The sequence below is a fragment of the Chaetodon trifascialis genome, chromosome 9 (genome assembly GCF_039877785.1).
Source record: "Chaetodon trifascialis isolate fChaTrf1 chromosome 9, fChaTrf1.hap1, whole genome shotgun sequence".
Taxonomy (NCBI): Eukaryota; Metazoa; Chordata; class Actinopteri; order Chaetodontiformes; family Chaetodontidae; genus Chaetodon; species Chaetodon trifascialis.
Window position 1 is genome coordinate 25,787,036 of NC_092064.1, and position 27,996 is coordinate 25,815,031.

The 27,996-nt window shown below is 42.2% G+C and overlaps 2 protein-coding genes across 3 annotated transcripts in view; both read left to right on the forward strand.

The window, feature by feature from the left end:
- The first annotated feature begins 2,117 nt into the window (after positions 1 to 2,117).
- On the forward strand, positions 2,118 to 6,545 carry nars2 (asparaginyl-tRNA synthetase 2, mitochondrial). Its single transcript, XM_070970222.1, has 14 exons — positions 2,118 to 2,459; positions 3,009 to 3,118; positions 3,240 to 3,360; positions 3,483 to 3,623; positions 3,702 to 3,782; positions 3,990 to 4,084; positions 4,178 to 4,310; positions 4,878 to 4,976; positions 5,102 to 5,139; positions 5,247 to 5,313; positions 5,418 to 5,555; positions 5,687 to 5,784; positions 6,165 to 6,191; positions 6,313 to 6,545. Exons 1-14 carry the CDS (start codon positions 2,298 to 2,300, stop codon positions 6,455 to 6,457), a joined length of 1,455 nt encoding a protein of 484 aa, XP_070826323.1. The 5' UTR covers positions 2,118 to 2,297; the 3' UTR covers positions 6,458 to 6,545.
- Positions 6,546 to 7,268: 723 nt separating this feature from the next.
- Positions 7,269 to 27,996, forward strand: part of gab2 (GRB2-associated binding protein 2) — a 33,791-nt gene continuing 13,063 nt past the window's right edge. For both annotated transcript variants that reach the window (XM_070970954.1, XM_070970955.1), the window contains exons 1-2: positions 7,269 to 7,701; positions 22,301 to 22,601. In XM_070970954.1, the coding sequence (XP_070827055.1) occupies positions 7,630 to 7,701; positions 22,301 to 22,601 (373 nt within the window). In that variant the 5' untranslated portion in view covers positions 7,269 to 7,629. The remainder of the gene's footprint in view (positions 7,702 to 22,300; positions 22,602 to 27,996) is intronic.

Below are 27,996 nucleotides of genomic sequence, written 5' to 3' on the forward strand. Positions count from 1 at the left end.
ACCCTTTCATTTGAGAATGCGGAATATTTGGAGGAGCTGATGAAAGCTCGTGGAAGGGGCAGGAGATGCCGTCGATATAAGCCGGTGGACAGGCAGTGCCTGCTGAGAGCAGAGGATGCACTTGCCCTCTTAAGTTCAGGGATCCTCCTGAGATCCAAGCTTTTACAGCAAAATCCTTTGTTTTGCTGACTAATCGTGTATTGATTTTAACAAGTTGTTAAGCCCAAATAAGGTTGTCAGGCCACTGCCAAGCACTCCTCCACCTGTAGAGGCTCCAAGAACAGAGAGCTATGAACAGTATCTCCCACTGGAGATACGATTTGACTTCTCTTCTTGATTTATTATGTGGGGAGTGTAAACAGGATAATATTTCACTTTGGGGTGTTTTTACTTAACCGAGCAGTACTTTTATGCAGACGGCAGAGCATACTCTTTTCACCTTGTTTCATGCATTCATTGCCTTGCGGTTGGTGTGGGAGGATGTGTGTGTGTAGAAATATAAATACATGCGACACGCCATCACTCCCACATGCAAGGTGTCAGGGAATGTGTCAAGCTTGCAAAAAAGGGGAAAGTACAAATCAAGTTATAGCTAAACGGTGGGGGTACCTCAGCCTTGCTGTTCCTGTTGAGGCGTAACAAACAGTTCCTGGATGCACCCTGAATTCACTGTGGCGCTGGACTATCTGCTGCCAATGAAAGCCAGCAGGTCCTTTGCATTATTGTTGATAGAACTACAGAGAGAACATAACAATGCCAGCTTGTTTCCATTTCAGTAGACATTGGAGCTGCAAATGAATAATATATTCGAGGTAACTCAGGGGTAAATGAATAAATCTACATTTGGTGGGGATTTGGGAGGAGTGGAAAATGTCATAGAGCTACAGCACTATCTTGTGGTAGAGTAAGATATTGCACTTGATGATACAGGAAGAGAGGACGTCAGGACTATATTACTTCAATAATATATAAGATTAATTTGATATTTCCTCAAGGGGACATTCTTTTGTAAATCATTTCTATTGGTTGTCAAATCCTGGTTGTTTCCTAGTGGCAGCTTAAAGACAGCCTTCTTCTGATTGCTGGCTTCAACAGTTCTGATAGATGCCATGACTCAACTTTTCTCTGAAGGAACACATACAGACCTTAACAAATGCCCCATTATATTTTGCACTCTCTGTCAATTATTCGGAAAATATAATCGTTCTGCACCCCATTAAGATGAGACCATGTGCATAATTGCTCTATCCACGCTGGAGATAATTAATATCAATGACCCTGCTGACTTTTCAAATGCATCATGTTGGATTTAATGATGATGTGTCATAAGCAGCCGGAGGTGGAGACACCCTGCTCCGTGTTTGCTGGCAGACCCAGACCAGGGGCTCCAGAGCTGACAGGCGAGACCAGGTGAATAATTGTCTATGGCATCTTATTGCGTTGCAGGCATGATCTGATTTACTCCAGCAGCAAATGGTGGGAATAGACCCAGTGTCGTTGTGAGTATTGGATTAACGAGGTTTACGCACAAATGGACCTCACACTGACGGCAGATACATCATGAAAGATTAAAGAGCATTTCCATGTGGTTGTGATAGCTGCTCTGCTTGCTTCATTACGCTATTGAATCACTCTACATGTGTGGGGTTTTGCTGTTAAATTTTTTTTTTGACATTTCTTCTTGTGTGTTTGGAGAGGCCTGAGGAAATGTGTCAATCATTTTAGAACAAATTCATCAACTCTTACTTCACGCTGATAGACAACGGCTGGGACATTACAATATCAAATAAATTAGATAAATTTAACTTCTTAAACTTCATTAAATAACTTCTTATTTAATGTAGAAATGACGGCATTATCTGCATTTTGCTCTTGCCTTGAGTAATTTTAATAATCATTTAGTTTATGAGATATTTATCTGTAGTCTGTACTGTAAGAATAAAATATCAGAAAACATTCATAAAATGATTGCAGTAAAAATTGTGTGCAAACTTGTGACGGTCTAATATTATAGTTATGCTCTCATAAAAAACTACAACACCCTAGAGCAATAAAAGGACTGCTGTGAGATACCGACATCTGGTTGGTTTATCAGAATCCACGTGACTAAGTTGGACAAATAGTGAGAGACCCAAACAGGAAGCGGTACTGTAAGACAAGTAACAGCGTGAAAGTCAAGCCGAAGCAAAGCGTGATACATCTTAAAAATACGATTAAACATGTTATTGTCGGTATCTTTGAGTTGTCGCTGCATGTTGTGCTTTTAGCGGTTTTTGTGTGTTTTGTTGTTTGTCACGATGCTTCGAGCTGTAGCCAGAAAGCTTTCTGTATCATCAACCACCTCGGTTTGTCGGGGGATATCGAAAATTATTCGACACTACTGTCAGAAGACACCAGCGAAACTACGAATATCCGAAGCAGTTTCTGGTGCTGAGACGGGAGCCAGTGTCAGAGTTCAGGTAACGTTAACGCCTCCTTTTCTCATTCAGTATTTCCTGCTAATTATTGCTAATTTGTGCCAACAACGAGCCTTCAGCAACATGCTGCTTATTGTAGCCGCACCCATACTACTGCATTTCACTGAGAATGAGATGAACAAATCGGCTACCTTATATTAAACCTTAAGAATAAGTTAAGAATAGAACAAACAACTTAAGCTAAATGTCACATTTGCCTGCATTCTTCTGTCACCTGCTTCTGCATTGTGCACGTACTGCACGTATATACTTTCATTGGAACTTGTAAAACATGTTATGAAACAGGTGTGTTACCTGAACTCCAACCATTATCACCCCAAACTATGACAGTGCTAGATCTTTGCTTTCCAGCTGTTTTCAGATATACCTGTATACACTTAACACTGATATTTTGTTCAGAGAGAATGAAGAGAGAAGTTCTTACAGTAAATGGCCAGCATCCCGGTTTATGAGCGTCATGTGCAAGCTAAAAGAAGATATTTCTGTGTCACCATAAGGAACGTACAGTTACAGTTTGATTCTGTGTTGTAGGGATGGGTTCGCTCTGTTAGAGCTCAGAAGACAAATCTCTTCCTCCACGTGAATGATGGGAGCTCTTTGCAGTCACTGCAGATCATCGCCAGTTCGGAGCTGACGGATCCGTAAGCCCTTCAGTGTTATGCCCTGTGGGTTATCCTTCACCATTCAGTTGTTTGGATATGAATGATGCACATGTTTAAAATGCTCTGTCTTCCACTCTCTGCCTTTTTCCCGCATATTCAGGTTGCTCACGTTTGGCAGCGCGGTTGAAGTCACCGGTACTCTGAAGAAAAGTCCACACCAAAAACAGGCAGTTGAACTGGAAGCAGACCAAATCCGTGTTGTTGGAAAATGTAACCCTGCGGTAACGAAGACAGTCGCCTTAAACACAAGCCCTCATGCATTTTACCGACTCACCGTCAAATTCAGTGTGGTCACTGTATAGAAAAGCTAGTTTAAAATCAATGCTGTGTCTTTTTGTTTCAGGAATTTCCCTTTAAAATCAAAGAGAGACACAGCCTTGAGTATATTCGCCAGTTTCCTCATCTCAGGTGTAGAACAAATGCTTTTAGCTCCCTGTTGAGAATACGAAGTGAGGCCACAACAGCGATTCACTCATATTTCAAGGTGAGAACGTCAGTGAAGGACTTTTAACAGCACGCAGTGCAAGAATTTTGTTTTTATTATCGAATTTATTTTTTCCAGGAAAATGGCTTTGTGCAGATTCACACTCCAATCATCACCTCAAATGACTGCGAAGGGGCAGGAGAGCTCTTTCAGATTGAGGTGAGTATCTACAGACGTGTTAACAAATGTCCTTAAAGCGAAGGCCCTATGTTTGAAACACAGCAGGATTTTAGCTTTCTGTGAATCCAGCATGTCGATGCTGTATGTGACGTCACCTCCAGCGTGCGACTGTCAATCAAAGCTCTGATGTGAATACAAGGATTAATGACATCGTTTGAATCCTCAAAACCTCGACTTTTACCACAGCCATCAAGCCCAGAGACAGAAGAGAATGAGAACTTCTTCTCTGTCCCGGCCTTCCTGACTGTGTCCGGTCAGCTTCATTTGGAAGTGATGTCAGGGTGAGATAAACTACATGAATTTATCACCTAAGCACATGCCCAACCACACTGAAGTACATTTCTAATTATGCCTTGTCACTTGTACTCTTCCAGGGCTTTTTCCAGAGTCTACACATTTGGGCCAACTTTTCGTGCAGAGAACTCCCAAAGCAGGCGCCACCTGGCTGAGTTTTACATGGTGGAGGCCGAGGTCTCCTTCACACAGTCCTTAGAGGACCTCACCAAGGTGCAGCATGTCTTTGTCCCCAAATACAGTATCACTCTATGGCATCAGTTACAATTTAATCCTGTAAACTGCTTCTCAATCAGAGTATTTCTGTGCAAACAGTAGATTGATTTCAACCCTTTCTGAAAGCCATTGTTTTCTATTCATTTTAGCATGCTATAAAAAGAACCATCCTGAGTGTTAAATGTATTGATATGTGCTGTACCATATGAGCATGTAGCTATCATTTACCTAGCTTTACCTCTCTACCCAGCTTTGTCCAGACAAGCAGAGACTAAGCAGCGTTAAAGTTGTTTGATAGCCTTTGAAAAAGAGCGGTCGCCACAGGCTAATTCCTTAAACATGAGCATTCAATTCAATTCAGTATTCCTTTATTAGTCCCACGAGGGGAAATTCCAATATACAGCAGCATCTATAAAGTACATCTTGGGTGAACTGGTGTCCCATCACATCAGTTCCTGTGTGCGGACGTTCAGGTTTTACACTTACCTTATGTGACTTTTAAAGTTGCCCTTGTGCGGAGTTGCCCAGGAAATCTTTAATTATTAAACTGGGCCTACTCCTTAGGTCATGGAGGACATGTTCAGATTCGCCACGGAGCATGTCTTGGCTCACTGTGTGGAGGATGTGGATTTGTTTCACAAGCATGTGACTCCAGGACACAGGGTGAGTCCTGAAGGACACTTATTTAACTCTGGTACATAACCTGCCTCCTAACACCAACCAGCCACAACTGCATCTCATTATAATCCCCCCCCCCCCCCCTTTTTTTTGCATCCATACGCTTCAAGGACACTGTAGATTCAATGCTGAAGAAGAGATTTCCCGTGTAAGTCTCTATTTTTCTTAACGTGGCGTATGAAATTTAATCAGATAAAGAAAAGAGTCAGATGTCGAAGGCCCTGAATGAATGGGACTGGCTCGATCTGCTTTCAGGATTACCTACACTGAGGCTATAGACATCCTGAACCGCACTTCTCAGAAATTTTCCTTCCCAACACACGTAAGTGCCAATTGTTTTATTTTCTCCTTGGTCTACTTAACATTTGCTGCTATCTCTACCTTTCCACAGAGCTCCACACTGACTTTAGCTCCTCTTTTCCGCAGTGGGGTTGTGACCTTCAGACAGAACATGAGAAGTACCTGGTGAAACATTGCGGCAACATTCCAGTCTTTGTCACTGATTATCCTTATGATCTGAAGCCTTTTTATGCAAGAGACAACAAGGACCATCCTGAGCATACCGTGAGACATACTCTGTTAAAAATGCGAAGTGAATCAATGATTGAACCACTCAGTTCCTTCCTCGTAATGTCACCCGGGTTATCGCAGTGATTTGCATATCTGAGCTGACTCTGACTGTCGTTTGTGTGCAGGCAGCTGCAGTGGACCTTCTCGTGCCAGGAGTTGGAGAGCTCTGTGGGGGCTCGCTGAGAGAGGAGAGGCTGGATCTGCTGAGGGCTCGGTTAGAAGAGTAAGAACACACACTCCATGAGTGTTGGAAAGCCCATGATAATATATTTAGACTGCGGCTGTCACATCTGCTTAGCTGCCTTAAATGTCTTTGTACTGTAATTCATTGAGATCAAGCTTAATCCCAGTAATGTCACTCTGGGATAGCTGGAGCTTTTACAAGTGTTGCTGGTGAATTTTTCTATTGTTCTAAGTCCAGCCCTATTATGTACAGCACATGTCTGAGCTTGTAACCCTCTACTAGTGACAGAAGTCTGCAAAGAAACTTAGTTTTGTTATTTGCTCATGCGTGGATAACACGTATGAAACGGATACTAGAGAGGATTTAGTGTAAGTCTTGAGTTTACGTTTTGACCAAAATTAATTATCATACTTTTCCAGGGCTGGATTAGAAGACACCTACAGCTGGTAAAAAACACACATTTACATTAATATCATTATAAAAGAAACATCCTTACACACCAGCAGGGTGGTACTGACCTCATTTTGATGTTACTGTATGATGTTTTTTTTTTTAATTTATTCGCAGGTATCTGGATTTGAGGCGTTTTGGCTCCGTCCCTCATGGTGGCTTTGGACTGGGCTTTGAGCGATATTTGCAATGCATTCTTGGTGTTGACAACATAAAAGATGTGACTCCTTTCCCTCGATTTTCCCGTTCTTGTCTTCTATAAGACACAGTTTGAACCCAGGAGATATTTTTTTAACTCTGTGAGGTCTGTAATTACTGTCTGGCAAACATCAAATAAATTCATTTACTCAACACTGTTTTGATCTTTATTGGTTTATTGGTGTTTAAATGTTGTTAGTTGTTTTTCTCATATGAAAGCTGTGACAGTGATAGTTGAGATGATGTATTGGTCAAAGAGGAATTTAATTTAAATCTCTTATCACTTGTGTGACTTTCCTGCAGTGATGTATGAATATATGAAGGGATTTCATTCACGCACTGTTTATGTTTTATGGCTTCTCAGAAAAGTGTTTATTGACACCAAATTATGTTTTCCTGTTCCACTTCCGCATTTAAAAACAACGTTGCTTTCCGGAGCAACTGTCAGGTGTGTCAACTTTCCACAAGATGGTGCTTTTTCCCATTCTGTCCAAATGAGAAAATGCGAATGTTTTACTCAGTCAACAACAGCAGGTGTTGATTATTCGCTTTTCTAATAATTTTCTATTACATATTTTTCTAAGCACAGAAAATCCTTTAAAGAAATCTGTAGCCATGACCAATACTTAACCATATTTACTGAGACATTCAACCAGTTTGATCTCATGCGGTATCAGATGCGTTTCCGCCTTTGAAATAAAACAAAATTCCTTCTGTGCGTTTTCTGTTCACTTTGACAAATAGGATGTTCCAAATCGATCGACTCCGCCATGATTTAAACTCGTTTTGGGATCTTGGAGCTACTTTGTGGCGAGCAGCTCTCCCATCCTGTCCATCCCCTCGCAGCCCATCCCTCTTTGCGCGGTGGGCGTGGTGTGAGTTGGGAAAACAAACTGCAGACACCCTACGGTACTTCCTCACCCTGCATCAGTTGAGTTTCCCCGCGGCTCCGCGTCAGCTCGCCGTGCGTAATTCACCGCGAGTCGAGTTGCGCCTTTTTCATTTTCCCGACCCAACTGGTGTTTTTGCGCTGGCGATTGCGCACCGTGCCACCGGGAGCGAGCGGCAACATCACCGAGCTGCGCTACTTTGATTTGTATCAAATGGGGGGAGCAGACTGCACCAGCGAGAGCCGAACGCCGACAGGACTTTGAAGAGGCGAGCCTTGAGGAGCAGTCATGTACTAGTGACTGACAACAGTTGTAGAGCAAGAAGAAACCGCAGACAGTGACAAACATGAGCGGCGGAGAAATCCTTTTCCAAGGCTGGCTGAGAAAGTCCCCACCGGAGAAAAAACTGAGGAGATATGTAAGAGAATTCCACTTTGGCTTAGTTTGTGTGCTTGTGAGTTTGCCTGGTGCAGGAGTAACCGAATGTGTCTGTCTTCTGTCCCTGTTAAATAGCTTCGCTTCGTGTTTGGTTCGTCTGCCTCTCTGCTAAATGGTGTCAAATTCAGATATTGAAGTCCAATTGTAGCAGGTGCATCCCACCACCACCACCACCACCATCTGGACCTCTCCTCTCCTTGCCCTACAGGAGGCACCACATTATTCTTGATTCTGGTTCAGTCTCACTCCATTACAATCTAGAAATGTTTTATTTGAGAATCCAGTTGGCAGATTTGTTAGGCCACCCACTGTGGGGTCCTGTGACAACATGGAGGTAAGCTTTGGTAATACCCGACAGCTGTCTATAATTTTGATTAATAGCTTCTCAGACACAAACACAAACTGCCATTTGGCTTTATCCGATCATGATGAGGTAATGTCTAATCAAGCATCGATGTGACCAGTTTTCGTCTTGGCCAAGCCGACTAATGTCAGCGGTGATAACTCCACAGCATTAGAGTGCTTTGATAAGGCTTTATTAGCCAAAGCTGCTAGTCTCTTGCTGGGTGCCGGGCAGGGGAATGGCTGCAAATCAGATAATGGGATTTATGGAGGCAGAGAGAACCATGAGACAATCTCCTATAAATACAGCTGTCCACTGTTTATGTATGGTGTTGCATTACCAGGCCTCTCTATGTTCCTACTCGCTGACTTTGCCATGATGTCATCTCTCTGTTTCATCTGGAAATTCATCCTTGAATGTCTTCAAATGCCCCCCCCCCCCCCACCAACCCCCCTGGGTCATTTCCTCATTGTCTTCCACTTAAAGCTGGCTAATGTTTACACAGAGACCACCGTGGTCAGTATGGAACAGCAGCTGCAGTGGTACGGAGGAAAAAACTTGCTTGGTTCATAGCAGCACTGTATAAACAACACGAGAAAAAACCCTCACACGGCATGATGGCCTTCCTCAGGCAGAAGAGTGGGGAACAGCCTCTCAGCCTTTCTCACCCTGCTTCTCACCCTGAGCTATAACCTATGAACAACTGCGCACACACAGTTTCAGCCAGAAAACATCGTCATGAGATGGAGCGTCCAGAACAGGCAGACTTGTGAATGCGATAATCTGTCTATCTGAAATTCCTTCCACTTAAAGTCAGGCTATGGACAATCAGGACCATTTACTCACCAACATTGCTGTCATCTGACATAGCTGACGTCCTAATGCAGAGGGATACGTTCCGATACTACTGTCACATACTCTCAGGCATTCCAGCCTGAAGGTGTGTTGTGTTTCTCAGGGAACATGGTGGCAAGTTTGATTGGTCATGAAATTGGAATGAGCTGACGAGGTGGAAGGCACGTATTGTTTCGCAGCTGTCCCCGACATGTTAAACGCTGCAACAGTTTGCACCGCTGTGCCTCTTTTAGGAGATAATTTGCAACAATGAAAATGTGTTTTAATCCTTAACAACATTTTCTGTCAATATTCCACCTGTTTTTTTTACCACAAAGTCCTCCCTAACCCAGATGAGGCCTGTGTTTGTTAATCAGTAGTTAGTTGTTGAAATGATTGGTCATTGCATTCAAAACTATGTCTCCTGTAACCCTTCACACTTTCTGAAAATTTGGCACACAGCCGTGCATGTTGAACGCAGTGTAGAATCCAGCCCAGGGTTAGGATAGAGTAAGAACTGGTACTACCGCCACAGGTCGGCATGCAAATCATATGCAAAATCAGGGAGCAAAACACTCGTGGCAGTTGAAACCTGGATGTAACCGGTGGTTAAGACAGGAGACAACATGTTTCCTCAGTAACAAGCATGACTAGTCCTGGTTAAATGTTTGCTAATTGTTTAATGATTGTGATAACTCTCAGCAGTGAGTCACTCTCCATACAACAGCTTCTTGCTGCACAAACACATGATTATGATAAACTTTCTGTGGCCCCTCCCTCAGACATGTGACACTGCAGACGTGTAGTCACTTTTCACACGCGCTTCGTCTCCGCGTGGAAAACAGTTGCGCTCTGATGTCTCAGAGCTGCTGAATGAATCACCCGGTCGGATTTATCTCCTCTCGGGGGCTGATCGAGGCTCCAGAGGTGGGCAGTGTTTTAAGGGTAGGTGGGAGTGGCCTGGTTGCTTTTGTTGAACAATGTCCAGAATAAGCAGAAGGAACATGAAAACAACTGACTAATCCAGCACTTGCCCAGTGCCTCTTGCACAGATCTGTTGAGGCTTTACTCATCAGTCAGTGGTCAGACAATATGCTTCATCATGTCTGCCACATTTACCCCCACACAAGCCTGTGTTTGTAGCTGCCGCCTAGGCGACAGCTCATCACCTGCCAAATCAATATACTGTTAAAATCACATTTGTTGACATTAGTTTCTCCTCCTTAACTTAACAAAGGAAAGAAAATCTTGAGTCTCTTTTCTGACCTCTCCCTTGCCAGCTTCTTCATAGATGGGTACACTTCTCTGTGACTTCCACTGTTGACATACTCATAATACTACGTCATCTAAATTAATCATGTACATATGAACCTTGCTTTGCACGCATGGGACGCATTGTAGTGTAAACAAATGAATTCCTGTTCTCAGGTCGGGATCAAGCTGCTGTTGGCTAAACCCTCCCATCTGCCCGTTGTTGTATCTGACATCACAAACGTGTCTGTTCACATACAGTAAAGTATTGTCACATTCCAGACAGATCATATCGGCGAGGTGATCGCTTCGCTGCTGCTCTCTCCCGCCGCCAGTTTCTAAGGGCTGTAGCGTCTCGTCCTTGTGGATGGCGCGCAAGAGGAGAGAGGAAGAGAGGTGGGGGGAGTCCGTCGGTTTTCAAGGCAGGCTTTGCAGAGCAGCGGCCGCCTGAGTCCCACTGTCAGCTGCCCGGTCTGCTGTTGTTTTGCAGAGGGGCTTTGGGAAGTCCTTGCCCTCAGAGGTCAACGGAGAACGCCTCCCAGTTCCTGCTTTGACAGACACCCAGCGCTCACACAGACATTTTCCTTGTTCCACTTTATCTGTGGGCCCTCAAATGGGCTGTTTCCCCAGAAGCTACAAAACTGGGGTGGCTTTATGTGACTGCAGTATCAAAGTCAGATTAGTTTATCATTGTTATACTCGCTCGCTTAAATGGATCCTTGTGATTGACACAAGGCTGGAATCTACAATCGTTTTCGTTGTTGTTGATTATTTTTAACCTCCCGTAACCACCAAAGTGCCTTACTGAGGGTAAACATCTCTTAATCTGATGAATTGATTATTCTTTAGTGTAAAATATCCTGAAAACCTAGTCTAAATTCTTTTTAATTCATTTTCTGTAGTTCAGCTTGGTCTTCTTCTTAGCCATAAATTATATAGTAGAGTTACACTTAATTGCCATTCATAAGAAATAAATGCATAGCAGTCACAAGTGTTTGTCACAGAATTATACTTTCACAGCTTTTTCTTCTGCAACCCCAAGTATATCCTTTCATCCATTCTTTCCATGGTGGCCTTGTTTGAACCTTTGTCACAATATCCTGTCCTTTGCCATGAACTCTGGTTTAGCCTGTGTGTTTTCTGTCCTGCACTTCATTATTACAGCAATAGCAGATGCCAGATTTCCTTTGGATGGTACCTACAGGAAGTTTTGTGACAGAGGTCCTGTGTCAGGGAAAGAGATTAAATTGGCCTGTGAGTATATAAATGTATTTCCGTATTTCCATCGATGAAGAGGAGCTTAAAATACTGCCGATCTGAAGGAAATTAGATCCCATTGATTTTCCTCTTGTTATTTGGGCCAGCAGTGAGAATGTTTTTACTTAACTGCTGAACTCTCAGAGAGTGCATTATCACAGCAGTGATTATTTCATTTCATGTTGCTTAACATAGAAACTGAGTCAGCCTTGAACAACAGGGATCACAAACAGCTGAGCAAAACAACTTCTGGGAATATCATTTTAATTTCATCTGTGCTGAGCCAGAGATCATAAATTACTACACTTATAGTTGACTTGGTGTCTCTAAGCTGTAGTTTGACGATATTCTGATTATAACAGCGGAACAGAATTGACACTGATGACAGATACAGTGTGTGGTGTGTTTCATGTCCATCGTAGGCTTATGCACCTAGTGTAGCGCTGTTAGACTGTTCCTTTGTAGGATAATATCTACAGTTTTTTTGCATAACGAGAACCAGGTAACACAAAGTCATGCAGGAAACATGCTACCAGCTCTTACAGGTGCTAGTACTGTAGATTACATGTCATATGACTGTCATTAGATTGGCCCTCTGAAGCAAATTGGATTTGCAGTTGTAATGTGAGTCAGTAGGAATGCCTTTAGCCGGCTGCATACGAAGACCTGAAACTGAGAATGACACAAAAAGTCTTTCAAGTCTTATTAGTAAAAGCAAAATGGTTTAAGCTAAGAAATCAGGATGCCAGTGCTCCCATCTGAGCTTTCAGTGGGACATGTTTGTATTTCTGTTGTAATGTGTGTCCCAAAAAACTCCCAGAACTCCTTTTTAGTATTTATTTACTCAGAGACAGTTGACTTAGCTCTGTTTGATCGACGCCCTGCTTTACACTCAAAACAGCTGCTCACACCTGAGAGCTTCCAGCGGCTCTCTGATGCCCCCTGAGCAGCTCTGTTTAAGCAGCTTCAGCTTAGATGCACAATAGTAGGCGGTGATGAAAGGGAAGCTCTTACTTTTTCACTTACTCCAGAATACTAGTAATTTTACGTCTAGACATGTAATTCCTTTATACAATTATAATATCATCATGGTGGCCAGTGAGAGGGTGTCAGTTGTTGACTTCCATCATTCTTACAGCTTACATAGAGTACGTTTAAAAACAGACTTTTGACTGGTGAATGCACTGTGAGCACAGCAGATTACTACAACACAAGACTCCTATACAGATGCCATTGGTTGTAAAATTATTACAAATATCTTCAATGAAATATCTTTAAATAGGAAGGAGGATGTATTATTTCCCCTGCACAGCATTTTTGTATTCAATGATACTTATACATGTGTTCTGGCAGGTTGAACCTTAAGTGGTGCCTAATTTCTCCCCGGCAACATGTTATTGTTTTTTTGTGAAGTAGGACGCTGGTAAAACCTCAAAATTGTGTATGTGTTTGGATGCACTTTAAAGCTGCGACTCACAATGAGGTAGACTATTTATGGTGTGCTTCTCTGTGAAAATAATGCATGTAATAGTATGAAACGCCTCGAGAATACTGATAGCAACGGCTCAAGCACACAAGGGTAAAAGGGAAACGTATGCAGATACATTGGCCAACATCTTGGTCCAGACTGTTAGTATGAAGCTTAAAATGTACAATTGTTAACCAGAATAATATCAGAATTATTGGTAATTATCCAATTTAAAAGAGAAAATAACTGGCCTTTTAATGGAGTAAATTTAAGCACACTTTAATGTATAATGCAGAACAATTTTCTTTTTTGATGATTATTAGGACTTTTTATTAGGCTTTTTCCTTGAGACATTAGTGTGGCAGAATAATCCAGGGAAGCTTTCGGGGACCCACCTGCTGCAGAAACAAATGCAGGAACAAAGAAGTTTGACAAGGTGATTGACATGAAATCGCACTGGCCAAACTTACCAGTTTTGGATAAGTGATTGGCATGTTTCAATCAAGATTTTGACAATGTGTCATCCTGGGAAAATATGTTTTATACACTTTAAAAATGATCCTGCTATTGGAACTTGCTCACCAACCTTAGTGGCCACATAGTGAAGTAGGAGTTGACGGTCACTTTGGGCTCATTTGAACCAGCTAAGGATGCTGCGTGACCTGTGGAGGCAGTTGCATTGTAAAATATAATTATAGCACAGTTATAAATATGCTCAAGTTGGGGTGATGTGAAGTGCTGACCTGTTTCGTGAGAAACATTTTGTCTTGCTGTGATCGTTTGTGGGAGTTGGATACGTGTAAGCATTTGGCTGAGGTTGTGGTGAAAGTGTTTGTAGTAGTCAAAATGAAAACTGCTACAAGCACACACAAGTTTCTCTGTATCGTAGTGATAAATAATTAGAATTAAGAAACTGTGATGCAGTGGAAGAAGTGTTTATTTACTGTCTTGAAATCAGTTTTTTCATGCAGTCATAAAACCGCTGCACAAGTAAACAAGGTGATGAAGTAAACTGCATCTCTGTAATTAGAATATTTTGGGGGATTGAAAAAGTCCTTTTAGTCTCAATGTCTGTGTTCCTCTGCTTACTGTTGGCATATCTTAGACTGGGGATTTTTTCTTCCTCTGAAGATTCAGACAGTGATGACTCATTGCCGCTCAGGAACTAAAATTTCCTACAACTGCAGCTCAGATAAGAATAAACTGAGTATGTAGTCTTTTTTTTTCTCGAGGTCCGGTGTGGATCCAAGGTTTTCAGGTGACATAATGCACGGACCGGACGGCATCTTGGACGGTCACAGCCTCAACACATACACAGTAAATGTATTGGACATTAACCAATCTGGATGTTATAATCTGATGAAATCCCACTGATGCATTCCTCCAATGATAATTTTAACACATCAGTTAGTTTGCGTCATTAATTTTTTTTTTATTCAGCCATTTAATTGTGCCAAAACGTGTAGTTCCCAAGGATGCAGTGATATGTACTTATTAACACAAATGACAGCATGGCAAGCGCAAAGACAACCCTGTTACTGTGAGTTGTGATGCTACAGCGGCGTTTGACTCCAATGTTATTATCACACACCTGACAGTGTGAATGTCAGTTCATAATGTGTCGCATTAAAACAGTTTCGCAAGTATAAAGAAGTACAGACACTTCTGTAAAAGGCTTTATATCATATTCCATCTCACAGATTATTTGTCTTTAACATATGAATGCTCTGTTTTGCCCTGTCTTTGATTTAAGGATGTTTCAGCCAGTGTGCCACACCGAAAAATGAAAGGAAGAGCATGGCACAAGGATGTCTTAAAATTTAAATTAAAGACCGACGTCCTCAAAGTAATCACAAAACAGAAACTCTCAAAATCAAGGCAGGAAACAGAAGAATTGAGAGGTGGATTATAACAGGACTGAATAATCAAAAGTTACATTTAAAGGCCTTTTAAAGCAATATGTTTGCATTGATTGAGTTCTTGTGAATAGCATGTTCAAAACATGCATACAAGCTTGTGACTCATTAATTATTTAACAATGCATGAATAAATGATTGATTGCAGTTATCTTCTGAAAAAGTGTATTTATTTGTCAAGTGTTATTCACCTCATATTCCATACTGTATTGATAAATACAGATTATTACTATTGTGTGCATGTAGACATTACTAATGGCAACTATGTCAGGTACTGTGTGAGATTGCCTGTGCTGGTGTGCTCTATCTACATGTGTGTTTTCCTCATGCATGCTAGATCTTGAATGCAACATCGGTGGTTGACTGTAATGATGCACACTGGGGGTTGAGGAGAGTGGCCTCATAGGCAGTGTGACGTTTGAGCTGGAGTGATGGTGTGACAGATTATGGTGCTGAGGTCAGACTTTCCCCTTATATGTCAATATTCCAACTGTCAGAGACCAGGAGATGCTCACAGCATGCCCTCCATACACAGACATGTATGAGCCGCAGCAGATGGCAGAGGCGGGGGAAGTGACACAAGGAGTTCTGATTAAAGATAATGGCTCCCGTTAGTCGAACTGTCGAGGCTCGCTCACGTTAAATAAGCACAGCCTTTTGCTGATACGGAGACATGGTGAAAGATTGCTCATTTTCCTAATGATGGAAGTGTTCGACTGCAAATGGAGGCTCATTATATCTACTGAAAGCGCTTGAGAGGTTGTTTTTCATAGGATGTGCTGCAGATTTCACAGATCATTGCTCCTGTGAAGTGAGTGAATTAGCACTGTAGGTACCAAATGCAGCATCCCCCTTCATCACCATCACACCTGTAAGATGGAGCTTTCCATCGCAGTCATGGGATGACATTGTATGTGGAATCATATATCTTATAATATGAAAGCTGAAGCACGCCAGGCTTTACGCTGCGTGCACTAAATGTCTTGCTTAAACGGAGAATGCGAACTTGGCAATTCCACACGAGGGGAACATCAGGAGTAAAGTGTTTCTACCCTCAAGAGGACCCCGTCTGTCTTGGTGCTACATGGCTAACCTCCCACCTTCTTTATTAACACACAAGAATTTATGGGTCTGTTTGGGTCTTATCTGCATGTGTTATGTCTTGCAGCTGCCGGCCTTCCAAGGTCAGTGTTTTGACTATTGGGAAACCTGAGCAGTTTGATTTAAGTCACGAACATGCTCTAATTCATCCATTGGACTTAAATGCCTCTAGGTTTTATACTCTCAGTAATCCTGTTTAACATCTTTTCATGTTTACTTCTCCGGGTACAAAGATGGTGCAGGGTTGTGTCCAACCCAGGAACATCTGGATCTCTTCACCACTCAGACAGATAATGGGCTGGAGCTGCTGAAAATGCAAAATGGCTACACTTTGTTGGCACACTGTTGGACTCCTGTTTTGTTTGTGACCTGAATTTATTTGAAATGCTCCAGAAACGTGTTATAAACTTTGTCTGGGACAGCTGTCTGCGTAACGTCTCGCTCTGTGTAAACTGTAAGCTGACCGAGGAACTTCCGCATACTCTCTCAAGTCCATTTGTGGTTTATTTAAGCTCACTGTTACACAAACTGATGTCACGTAGGTAAATACAGATGCATGATACCTGTCAAGTACAGAAGAGATGGCAGCACATTTCAGTGAGCTGTCCAGGTTTTACGTGAGGGGCTAAAAAAAACCAGAGCATCCTCATGTTCAGCATTTCACGATTTTTCAAGCAGAGCTCAGAAAGCATTAGAATGCTAATTTGAAAGGTGTTTTTGTGTTGTGTGAATGGCCAGGCGATATTCTTCAAATCTAACTAGATTGCATTCCCTCACTTGGTGAAACTCCCATCTGTTCCTGGAATGTGGACTGACGTGTGACCCACTATTGATTAGGACTAGATAATCAGGCCTCTGTCGTCATTGTCTGCTGCAGCCCGTCCAGCTTTGTCCCCTGTCACCGCATTAACCAGAATCACAAGTGTTTAGGCATCCGCTCGTACAATCACAGCCTTTATATCGCTCCCACCTTTTAATTCATGCATTCCAAAGCGGCCCTCACTGCTGTTCTTTTGTTGAGGGGTGTTTTCTGGAAGGATGAAATTCTAACCTTCGTCAGGCACCAGAAGGGACAAGAAATGAAGCCACTGACGTGCTAAATATTCCTCTCTTCTTCTTCACTAACATGGAGAAGCTAGGAAACGCCACCCACATAGAATAGATGTGGAGTGAATGCGTTAAAGGCATCTTTACAGGAGGGCCGGAAAGTTCTCTGTCCTTATTGAAATGGTAACATTTCTGGGGGAGTGAAATGAAAAGCTGCATCACCTCACATATGAGCAGCTGGTCGTCTCCAGTAATCATTCATGATAAAGTTGAGTATATAACCTTCCAAAACAAGCACACAAGGTGCTTTTACACAGGAAACTCAAGATAAACATATGGTTGCATTTACTGTCCTTTTTTTCATGCCTTACTTTCAGAAAAGTTTTTTATGAAACCCTTTTTCATTTAGCCAAACTCCTCAGCTGTTCAGTATTGTCTAAGTATAAACAGCCATGCAAGAACTTTCCTTTTTACATAGAGCTTCCAGATATGTGAAAGCTCATACTGAACTTATGTTACTGGAAGTCCTTATTGGGTGAAACTGGATACTTACGTTCCCTCCATGCTGTGTCCCATGCCCTAGAAGCTGGCGAGTGGGACCTCTGAGAACACTGGTGGGATCCCTCTCAACTCACCTTTTACTATAATTAAGCGGTAACGGCCCAGCACCAGTGTATTTTAATGAAGTCTCATCACGGTGTTGTTAGTGTGTGTGTGAGCACTGGCTCGCTCAGATCAAACAGGAGACACGTTGCCTGAGGCGTCCAGATCGACTGTAGCCAAGAGTCACAAGAGGTAACTCTCTCTGCCGTTGCGTGCAACATTTACAAAAACTGGTAATAGATAATACTATAATAATAGATAATAATAGATAATAGAAAATACAGACAGGCGAGGTGGTTCCAGGACTGCTGCAGCCTCACGGTGCTGGTGTTTGTGCAGCTGCGTAGTGTGTGTGCTGCAGCAGCAGGCATGGCAGAGGAGGCAGAGTCAAAGACAACAACCTGCTGTCTCCTCCTCTCTGCTCTAGCAGGAGGACAGGTAAACAAGACTATTCTAAGCTTTAACGCGGAAAACACACGTGTTTGGTTTGGATGTTTGCTCATGTACATTTAAAAACATGTGGTCTTATGCTTATCAGCCGGCCTGTTGACACAGCCTACTACTACACACACACTGTGTATTGCTCTGTTGCTGTAAAAGGCACACCTGGGATAATTGTTTAGGCCACAACCGTCTCTACCTTCATAGGTCAGTGTTACTAGGACAGCAGAGTGATGAGTTGGGTTCAAACTCATGAGTCTGGGCTTGTTTTTACAATGTTGGATTAGATATGTGCAAATGTAGTAAATGATTGCTGTGATTTATCAGCTGTCGCCGTGTATGTGTCTCCTAAAATGTGGTATACAGCCTTGGACAACTTTCAACGCATACCAGACAATTGTTTTTCATTTCTGTGAGCAGAAAGCTTTTGTATGAATTTGTTTGTTTTCCCACACTATCATTGTTTTGCAATCTGACAAAAATAGAGCGAAACATGTCTACTTATCAACACGCGAAGAAACAAAAGGAATTGGCAAGACAAACCAGTTTTGATCCTATTTTTAGACGTAAATTCATTCAAAAGATTGTTTTGCGCGGTTTTGTTATTAGATGTTTTCCTTCCCAGTCATCTAAAATAGATGCAAACGTGTGATCCTTTGTACTCCGCTGTAGCCTCTGTGCGTCTGTAGCTGGCTGCCATCAGCGCGGGACAAATGAGACTGTGCTGGAGCAAGGTAAGATCAAGCCTTTATGGGATGATCGAATAAGACTGAGGGGACTAAACGCTGTGCGTTCGTAGATGCGGATGGCTGCTCTTCTTCTTGGAGAGCTTTGAGTGCTGGCAGGAAGTCTTTTTTTTTTTTTTTCTACAGTCTAGAGTTGAGTTGAGACCCTTGTAATCCAAATAGCAGGTTTTTAACTGAAATAGTAGGAGGTTTTTACAGGCTCTGTCTTTAATGTTTTTTCTTCAGTAACAGTAGAATTTCTGTTTTGCACTTTATGAACTTTCTGCTCAGATTTGACCTTTATTTGACTTTGATCTCCTCTGCAGAACATGATGAATAAATGCTAGTGCATGGGAGTTATGACACGTTCATGTGGTTTACTGTGTATAGTCAAGACAGCCATGAAACTCTTTGATATTGTGTTAGTTTAGGTTGTGATTAGTGGCCTGGCTCACAGCTCTCTTAGTGGTCCGGTGGACTGTCTAGTCCAGTTGTTAACAAGGGCAGTGTGTCTCGGCAGAGCCTTTTTTCCCCCCAACAGTGATGCAGCTTAAACCATGAGGGGGAGGGGAAAGTTGAAGAGCCGGGAGAGTTCAGCCTAGTTTTACAGCTTCAGCCCTCACTTCCCAGCGCTTCAGCAGTGATCGATGGGCTTAGACATGCTCTGTAGGACAGGCGGTGGGTGGGTTAGCTCATTTTGTTGTGTCCTCCTCCCTCATGATTTACTTTGCCAGGGAACTCAAATTTGAAAGAGTGCATGAGAGAGAGGGAGAGAGAGGAAAAGCTGCACTGCCAGTTGTGTTGTTGAAATGACTGATTTGAAACTGAATGCACTTCAGACTTTTTTCCGTCGTTTCCCATGCAAGACTTCTGTGAGGAATTAGCATCGAGTGTGACAGAGGGAAATTATTCAACCCTCTCATTCAAGCTGTAAATTATTTTGTTCTTCAATTAGGCAGCAACTGATTTTCCTGTGGAAAATATTCTATTTTTAGTATGATAAGGCCTCCTAAATGAGTTGTATTTCCTCTGTGGTTGAGAGCTATTGCTGTCCTGGGTTAATATGCTGGCCGCAGCTGAAGGATGCCAGGAATAACCCAGCTGGGTCGCACTGACCTCTCGAAACTGGGCAGCGCTCCAGGTCTCAATTAAGTGATGCTCTCTCTTTCCAGAAAAGGCAATAATATTTAAATGGGCCTTGCAACAGTTACAGCGGTTTCTCTCTGCATGGCGTAATGGCACTGAAGCAAAGAGATTTGTGGACGTGGAAAAAGAAAACATGTATGCAGTGCTCTTTTTGCTCTGCAGGAGGAATGTGACGACTGCTCTGTATTTCTATGAAATTAAGCAGTTTATACTCCAGTGGAATCCTTCAGAAGGAAACTTGAGGTCTAACACTGTTGACTTCTTTCTCACACCATTTACCCGTGTAATCTGCATTAGTCAACATTCATAACACCCTGCCATGTTGAGAAACACAACTGCACTCCTCACTGTTGTTTTTGATTCACGCTTCCTAAGACTGGGGCTGAGACGCACACAGCAGCGCAGCTCTGCTATCAACATCATTAAGGTTGTACTGCCTCCAGCTTTTATCGGCGTATCAGTCTGACAGAAACTAAAATGAAAAAGTCTTATACCCCGAAAGCTCAAAAGCACTTCAGCTACACACCGAAGATAAGATCACAATCTGCACTTCCTGGAAAAAAAGAAAGAAAATATGTTGCCTCCTCTTCTTACCTGTGTTGACTTCTCGGAGCAAAAACAATCAGAACTGTCAACATGTCAAAATGACTCTGAACATTTGCTTAACATCATGTGGTGGGTAAGATACTTAAAAGCAACAGCGTACTACGAATTATAAGAGCAACTGTTGAAACTGATTGGAAATCTTTAAAACGTGTGACATTTTAATCATTAGTTGCAGCCTCATCTTAATGTTTTTTCAGCACTCTGCTATCAGTCGATTAATTTAAACTGATTGCTTTGAACCTTTTCACAGTTCGTCAAGGTTCTTGCATTCAGCATGTGAGGTGGGCTGTCACACCTCAAATACAGGTATTCTCTGCTAGTGTAAGAAGAAATTATTACATTTTTAGGAAATTTAACATTAACCATCAGGGAAAAAATACAGATGGGCTATTTACAGTGAGCCTCCTGTTTGTACTGTTGTTGTTTACTGTCGAAAAACCCCTTTTTCGATTTCATCACAGTTTAAGAGGCAGCAGTTTTTCCAGGAAGAATCCATGTAGTTAGCATTAGCAACGTGAATACAATGACAAAGAGAAGAGAACCGTCCCATGGCACCACACACTCCTTTATTGATTTGATGCATGCAGAAACCCTGCAGCAGTGACCACTGAGCAGAATGCGGATTGCAGCTTTATGTGCAGCCAGAAACGCTGTGAAGAGGACCTTCTCACAGGAGACATTTTGACTTGTTGCAGTAGGAGCAGCACGGCTGTTATTGCCTGTAAGAAAACTTAGCATGCGTATTTACAGAACAGATTAGGAATACCTCTCTGCAAAGCACAGGAAAATGCAATGCAATCCATTTTGCAGCCCTGTGTGTGTGTTTGTGCATCTGTATGGTGTCAGTCTGGTTTGATGGGGCCGTGGGGCAGTTAGCCTTGCGGCAGCGTCTGCGTTGATGGAGTGAGAGGGGCCCTGCAGGATCCTGTGTGTCAGCAGCCTGCATGTGAGAGACATTGCCTGGCGGAAGTGCATCACTGGCAGATGTCCAAAAGCTCCCCTCAACCCCCCTTTACTCCCCCTTTCCCTTCCTGGTCTATCTTCCTCTTTTGTCTCTGAGCACAGAGAACACAGAGGCCTTTAACACTGGAAAACACATATGGAGCTGTTGTAATCAAGGCCACTGTTATTCCTTTGTGCCTTCCCGTTTGACAAATGCAACAATGTCATTGGTGTGAAATCAACATGTTGCATTGTAGGTTTCTTGCTCATCCATCATAAACTGCTTGTAGGAACATGGACTTCTGCTTCTGTATCTGGTTATGACAGGGCATGTTTATTTACACTGTCTCCAGTAACACAATCGTATGCAGGTGTAGCTTGATTGGACCAAAGCAGTGTCATTGGCTTCTTCTCGCAGTGGGTGGAACCAGCAGTCCTGTACTGAAGTTGTAGTGGAGGAGCTCTGCTTCTCTCTCAGCTCACAGAGGGATATCAGCACAGGAAATACGTTGGGAGGGAGTAAACACCTGCTGCCTCCCCCTTATAGCCTCCAACACACACACAAACCACACACAACCGCATGTGTGTGAAGGCACAGTAACCTGTTCAAGTAAACAGACATTAGCTTCTCTGAAGTCTGTTGGATAAGCCAAACTCATCACAACCAAACTCAACAGCTGTTTAGGCTGTGAAGGCAACATTTAGCATCACACAGTAAGAAATCAAGCTGAAACTGTATAATTATTGATTATTTCAAATGCAGTCTGGCTTACATAAAAAAATTGAATTATATGTTCACTGTCAGCACACATATATACTTGGCTGTAGTGGCTCACAGGGTAAGTGCTTTCTTTCTGTGTACTGAGCTCGTGTTCTTACCTTTCACTCTCATTCTCCAGGCGTGGAAGAAACGCTGGTTCATACTTCGCAGTGGCCGCATGAGTGGTGACCCTGATGTTCTGGAGTACTACAAGAACGACCACTCCAAGAAACCCATCCGGGTCATCGACCTGCACTGCTGCGAGCAGGTGGACGCGGGCCTGACCTTTAAGAGGAAGGAGTTCCAGGACAGCTTTGTGTTTGACATCAAGACCTCAGATCGCACTTTTTATCTCGTGGCTGAGACTGAGGAGGAGATGAACAAGTGGGTCCGCTCCATCTGCCAGCTGTGTGGGTTCAACCAGTCAGACGATAACCACGGTAGGCGACCCTGACCTGTTGTTGCTGCTCCGCCTCTATTTTTACAGTGTTTATCTCTCTGTCATCTCCCTTTTTACCTTTACCTAAAAGCTCATGAAAACATCTCAGAAGTTTATTTTTATTTCTAGCCGTCTTTCTTTCAGGTTAGGTTTTAGTGTGCTCTCATTACTGTCTCAAATTGAAATTGTCACATATTAAATACCACTATTAAAATATGTTGTGTGGAAATGATAAGTCAATCAATAGATTAGTCCATCAACAGTAAGTATCAACAGTAATTTATCAGGGTAAATTTATCTTCACTTCTGATTTATCAAGCTTATGAATGAAGGATAATCTGCCTTTCACTGCTCTGTATCTTTGTAAGTTCAATGCTTTTTGGTTTTGGAGTGTTTGTTCGAGAAAGCAAGCAATTTGAAGACATCGCCTTAAGCTTTGGGAAATGGTGATGGGCATTTTTCCCAGTTTCCTGACATTTCCTGAATTAGCAGAATTTGTTTTGGTCTTTTAGGTATATGAGCCTGACAGCAAAAAACAACTCCCTTTTATTAGTCTCCCACTGTACTTTCTCACAGTCCTTGGAACAGCCTGTCATCTTAGTTTTCCCAAAAATTCAGCAACTGAGGTCCAATTACATGATATCATTGGCGATTGTTATTGTATTGCTTTTTCCATCTTTTTTTTATTTGGGAGATTTGAATAGGAACATCCCTGCCAAATGAACGGACAGTGTCTGAGAGCGTTTTGGATTTTTTTCTTTGTTTTGTTATAGAAAGGGTTCCTGTATTCAGGAAAATGGGAATCCTCATTCTGGATATGCTCCACTTTAAAAGGGTTTTTAAGGTTTTTGTGTTTGCTCCAGCTTCTGTTTTAGATGTTTTGTGCCTGAGAATGGTTTGTTCCACTCTGGGGGTCCTGCTGATGAAAAACGAGTAAATGGCATCATGAGGCATGTTGGATAAAGCACCAACGACACAAGATATGCTAATGATAACATTTTTATGCAGTAATGTTCTTATGTAAAATGGCCTCCGTCTGGTACAAAGAGGAGCAGTCCTTTCACCTTTGAGCCATAGATTTGCCTTAATTATCTTAATGACACTCTCTCGCCATTAATAACACAACTACTGCATGTACAAATTGGTGACTCATAATGAAAGATAGTAATACAAATGCCTCTTAGCCTCTACTTCTAAGGAACACTGAGTCTCACGGTGAGAAGAAGAACAGTGAGTCTTTTTTGGGTCATGAGATCATAGACATCCTCTTATTTTAATGTGTGATATCTCTATAAATATATTGAGTGGTTGCAGCATCAGTGCATCTCTCTGCCATACATGTGAAACTAACCACACGTTCTCAGTATAGTGTGTCAACAGACTTTGTGAAACATACACTCCTCTTGTATTCTTACTCCTACCCATCCAGATTGGACTCATGCTGTTGTTTTCCCGCCATCTGGCAGCTGGCGGACGTTAATCTTTGTGCACATGGTTGATCATCTGTAACATGCAACATGTCCAGGTGTGGAATCAAAAACAGCTGTGCACGATGTAATAATGCTCCCATCATGAGAAGATCCCCCTGGTCCAAGTTCAATAATTAGTGAGGTCCTGTTATGAATCTCAAAGTGTATCAGCTGCAGTCAGCAGGGTGTGGCTGGGAGAATGGGTTGGGGTTGTTGGAGAGTTTATGTCATCACAGCTGCATTAGTGATTTCAGTCTCTTTAGCGTTAGCGTCACATCAGGCTGTTTTTGGTCATGTAGCTCTGTTTCGCCGGCATTTTTAGTCCCTGAGAAACGTCATCAGAAACTGTTAGCTCTCTGTGTTCATCCAAATGCATTTTCCATACTCTATTTCAGTAGATGGGCAATTATGATTAGAAGTTACAAATGTTAGCACGCCTCTGTGTACTAGCTTGTTCTATGAAAAACCACTTGCAGCCGTTTACAAGGAAAATCGTGATTCTCAGCATCATTTGGACCTGAGGGCTCCAGACAGGCCTGGAAATATTATGCAACTCTTACTTCTTAAAAAATGTAATATACAAGCCTCAATATTTTAGGTGCTGAAGTAACAGTAGTAGTAGTAGTCTCATATTTTCCAGGTTTAAATGGTGAACTAAACCTGTAGAAGGTTGTATTGCCTATATTTTTCTTTCATGTATCATCTTTCATGTCTTCCTTAAGGGCATAGCTGCTCAGACACCACTGGTTCACCATTACGTCATTACCGCGGTCTTAAAAAAGCAAAGAAATGTGTTTGAGACGCAGCCACAGATCTTGAAGTGGTTAATGAGAGTATCTGACCCGCTGCTGCCCTGATCGACCCATCAGCTGGTTATGTATGTCTTATTCCCTCAAAAAGATTCTTCCTCGTAGTGTCAATTTAATTTTCTAATCTCTCTAATCTTAAACACACACACGGATCTTAAAATCAGTCCACACAACACACACCTTCCTTTTCCAAGGAATAAGTTGTTGACTTTTATACAGATCCTTCCCTCTGTAGAGCTCCTGCCTGCTCCCTTGTGTGGTATCAGGTTGTTGTCAGTGTGGCAGCAGAAATAAATACTCACCTCCTCTGAACTGTATTCATCAACACTGTCTTAGTGCAGAGTTAGCCAGTGCTTATGGAGATTTTTTTTCAAAATTGGAAAACTGATCATACAGTTTGCTTCAAACTACCTGTTGTATAATAACACACAAATACATTTTGATTATTACAGCCATACATACAGCCAGCCATAATCCTTGAAACCAACAAGTATTTCATCTACAGTGTATAACCTTTTTGGCATTATTAAGCATTTTTCATTGCTGTAAAGTTTCACGAAATGATTGATTTGTCAGTTTTCTAACGGTGAACTAATCCAGTAACCGACTAAACGTTTCAGCACTACTCGTGTGTTGCCCAAAAGGAATTCGTCAAAGCAGGGCACATTTGTGAGAAACACTGTCTTGCCTTGTGGAAATTTTCAGCACATTTTGCAAAATCCGACTGGCAGATATTTAGTTGATGTCAGTGAGCATGCGTGTGTGTGCTTGAAAGAGAAGCAGCATGTGAGAGGAGTTGACTTCCTGCAGCATCAGTATTCCTCCGACAACATCTCTGATCTTGATCTTTGAGCCTGTGAACACATAGCGCTTGTGCGAGCTGAGCCGCATCTTCATACCAGCAACCATGAAGCACCATGAACTGTTTCGCGACTGAGCTTTTATCAGTTGATGCAGAATCTTGTACTTGTGGGTTTTGTGATTATAGTTTGAGGAGTTGAGTCAGATAAACGCATGGTAATTCGAGCTAACAGATGATAAGTGTTCACAAACATCTCTTAACAGTGAGGATATTTTGTGGGTTTTCCTCCTGGCTGGCAAACAGCTACAGGTCTGAGCCAGTGTGTCACCTAACAGAATGGGAATTCCCTCTCTGAAAGAAAACAAACCACTTTGGGAAAAAAACCCCTGAGAAGTTAGTTCCTCTTATGCAAATTACACAAGTCTACAGAGACGAACAGAAGAAGTAGCAAGTTATACAGAAAGCTTGTGTGTTTTTATGCAGAGCCAGACAGAAGGTGTTAACCAGACTGGAGACACATCAGCCTGCATGTCTGAGATTCATATAGACTGCGTTATGCAGACATAAGGTTACGAAGTGCACACAATGTCCTATTTGTTGTTCTCATACATCTGCAGTGCCAATGGGAAGGCTTGGATTATTATGAAAGGGATTAACCAGGAATAGCCAGACAATAGTAAATCTTAAGGAGTGTAAAGGATGTTGCTGAGACTTTGGCAGCATCAGTTATAGAAGATCTGTGATCTGAACCTACCTTTTGTCAGTCAGACTGGCCTCTGCTGCCAGTAGTGAGCTGCCTGTTGGGACTATGCAGAAGGTTGGCCAAGAGCAGCACATGACAGCAGCTCATTGTTGCACAACTCTTAAAAGCAACTCCCGGTCTGTCTTTCACTGCATCTCATTTTGTTTCTTTTCCTCTCACACACATGCTAAGGTTTTTGGTGTTGTCTATCCTAAAGCACTCCTTTGAAATTTTACTTTGAACGTTTGTTTTGCAGTCATTTTATTTCTTAAAGGTGTAAAAGAAACATTGATTTGCTCAAGTTAAAGTGGTGTAAAACATCTCACTCGATCGGGTGGTGAACATCAAGATAGCTTTGGGTTTGTGTGCTGAGATTAGGATAGGATTAAGATATTGACCTCTGAAACTCCTGCCATGACCTCAGTGCAGTGGTGGTGAATATGATTTTGTTGATGCTCCTCAAATCAGTCAGAAAATGCAGCTGAAAAACTTAACAGCAGCATGTCTTTGCAGAAGTCCCTCTGTCACTCTGGATAATCCAAAAAGCGCACTACTGACAGTTTGTATATGGACAATTTCTTCCTTTAAAATCTGTTCACAGTGATATTTCTGAAATTCTTCTCAGCACCCACACTGTGATACCACAAGTATCAGAGCAGGATATCTAAAATTCAGGGCAAAAGCAACATGACCTGCATGCTTTATACAGCAAGTAGAAATTGTCATGCTGAAATTTGGGTGAACTGACCCTTTAGGAAAGGTACCTCTAATTCCAGAAGTCTTATTATATGCAGATCTTTATGGCTTGATTCTGAACAAAATAATTTCGAACATATGTTGAATGTATATGCACACATAGTACATACAAACATACACATTCCCTCTTCTTTGGCTTTTCACTCTCTACACATGCACACTCGCCTTTCCCCCTCCCAAAGTGCCCTTCGTCTGCATTGATTTTTGCTGAAATAATGAGACTCCATGGCACTGGAAGGTCAGGTTTCGGCTGCCACAGAGCTGCCTAAGGACGGCTGGCCGTGCATCCCACAATACCGCTGGCAGCTCATGAAGTCATTTCTGGAAACCAGAGACTTGAGAAAACATTGTGCACACCCATCATCAAAATTATCAAAGAAGAGGGGTGAGGTTTCTGTCTGCAAAGAAAGACATCCTGCAAAATGTCAGTGTTCATGTTTGGGTCTAGTGATGTGTTTTATTTCGCTAAAAAAATGGTTTTAACTCACCAACTGATGATTGGTACAAGTGCAGCTGTGCTTGTTGCTCATTTATTTATTTATTTATTTATTACAAATGCTGGCAATCAATGGAAAGACTCCTCAAGAGAAATTAGACAGCAGTGTGTATTAGCAAAAAGGGAGTTTTAGCACCTCCGACTGCCTCAAACATAAACACAAGTTACGTGTTTTTCTAGTTCTCATAATCTCTTGATGGGTGTTAGCGCTGTTTTTATCAGATGCAAATGGATGGGTGTGTGGCGTGTGTCTGCACAGTCTAATGAATGGAACATCATCTCGTCAATCACGGGCTTTGTTCTGCTCTGTCCCAGCTGTTTG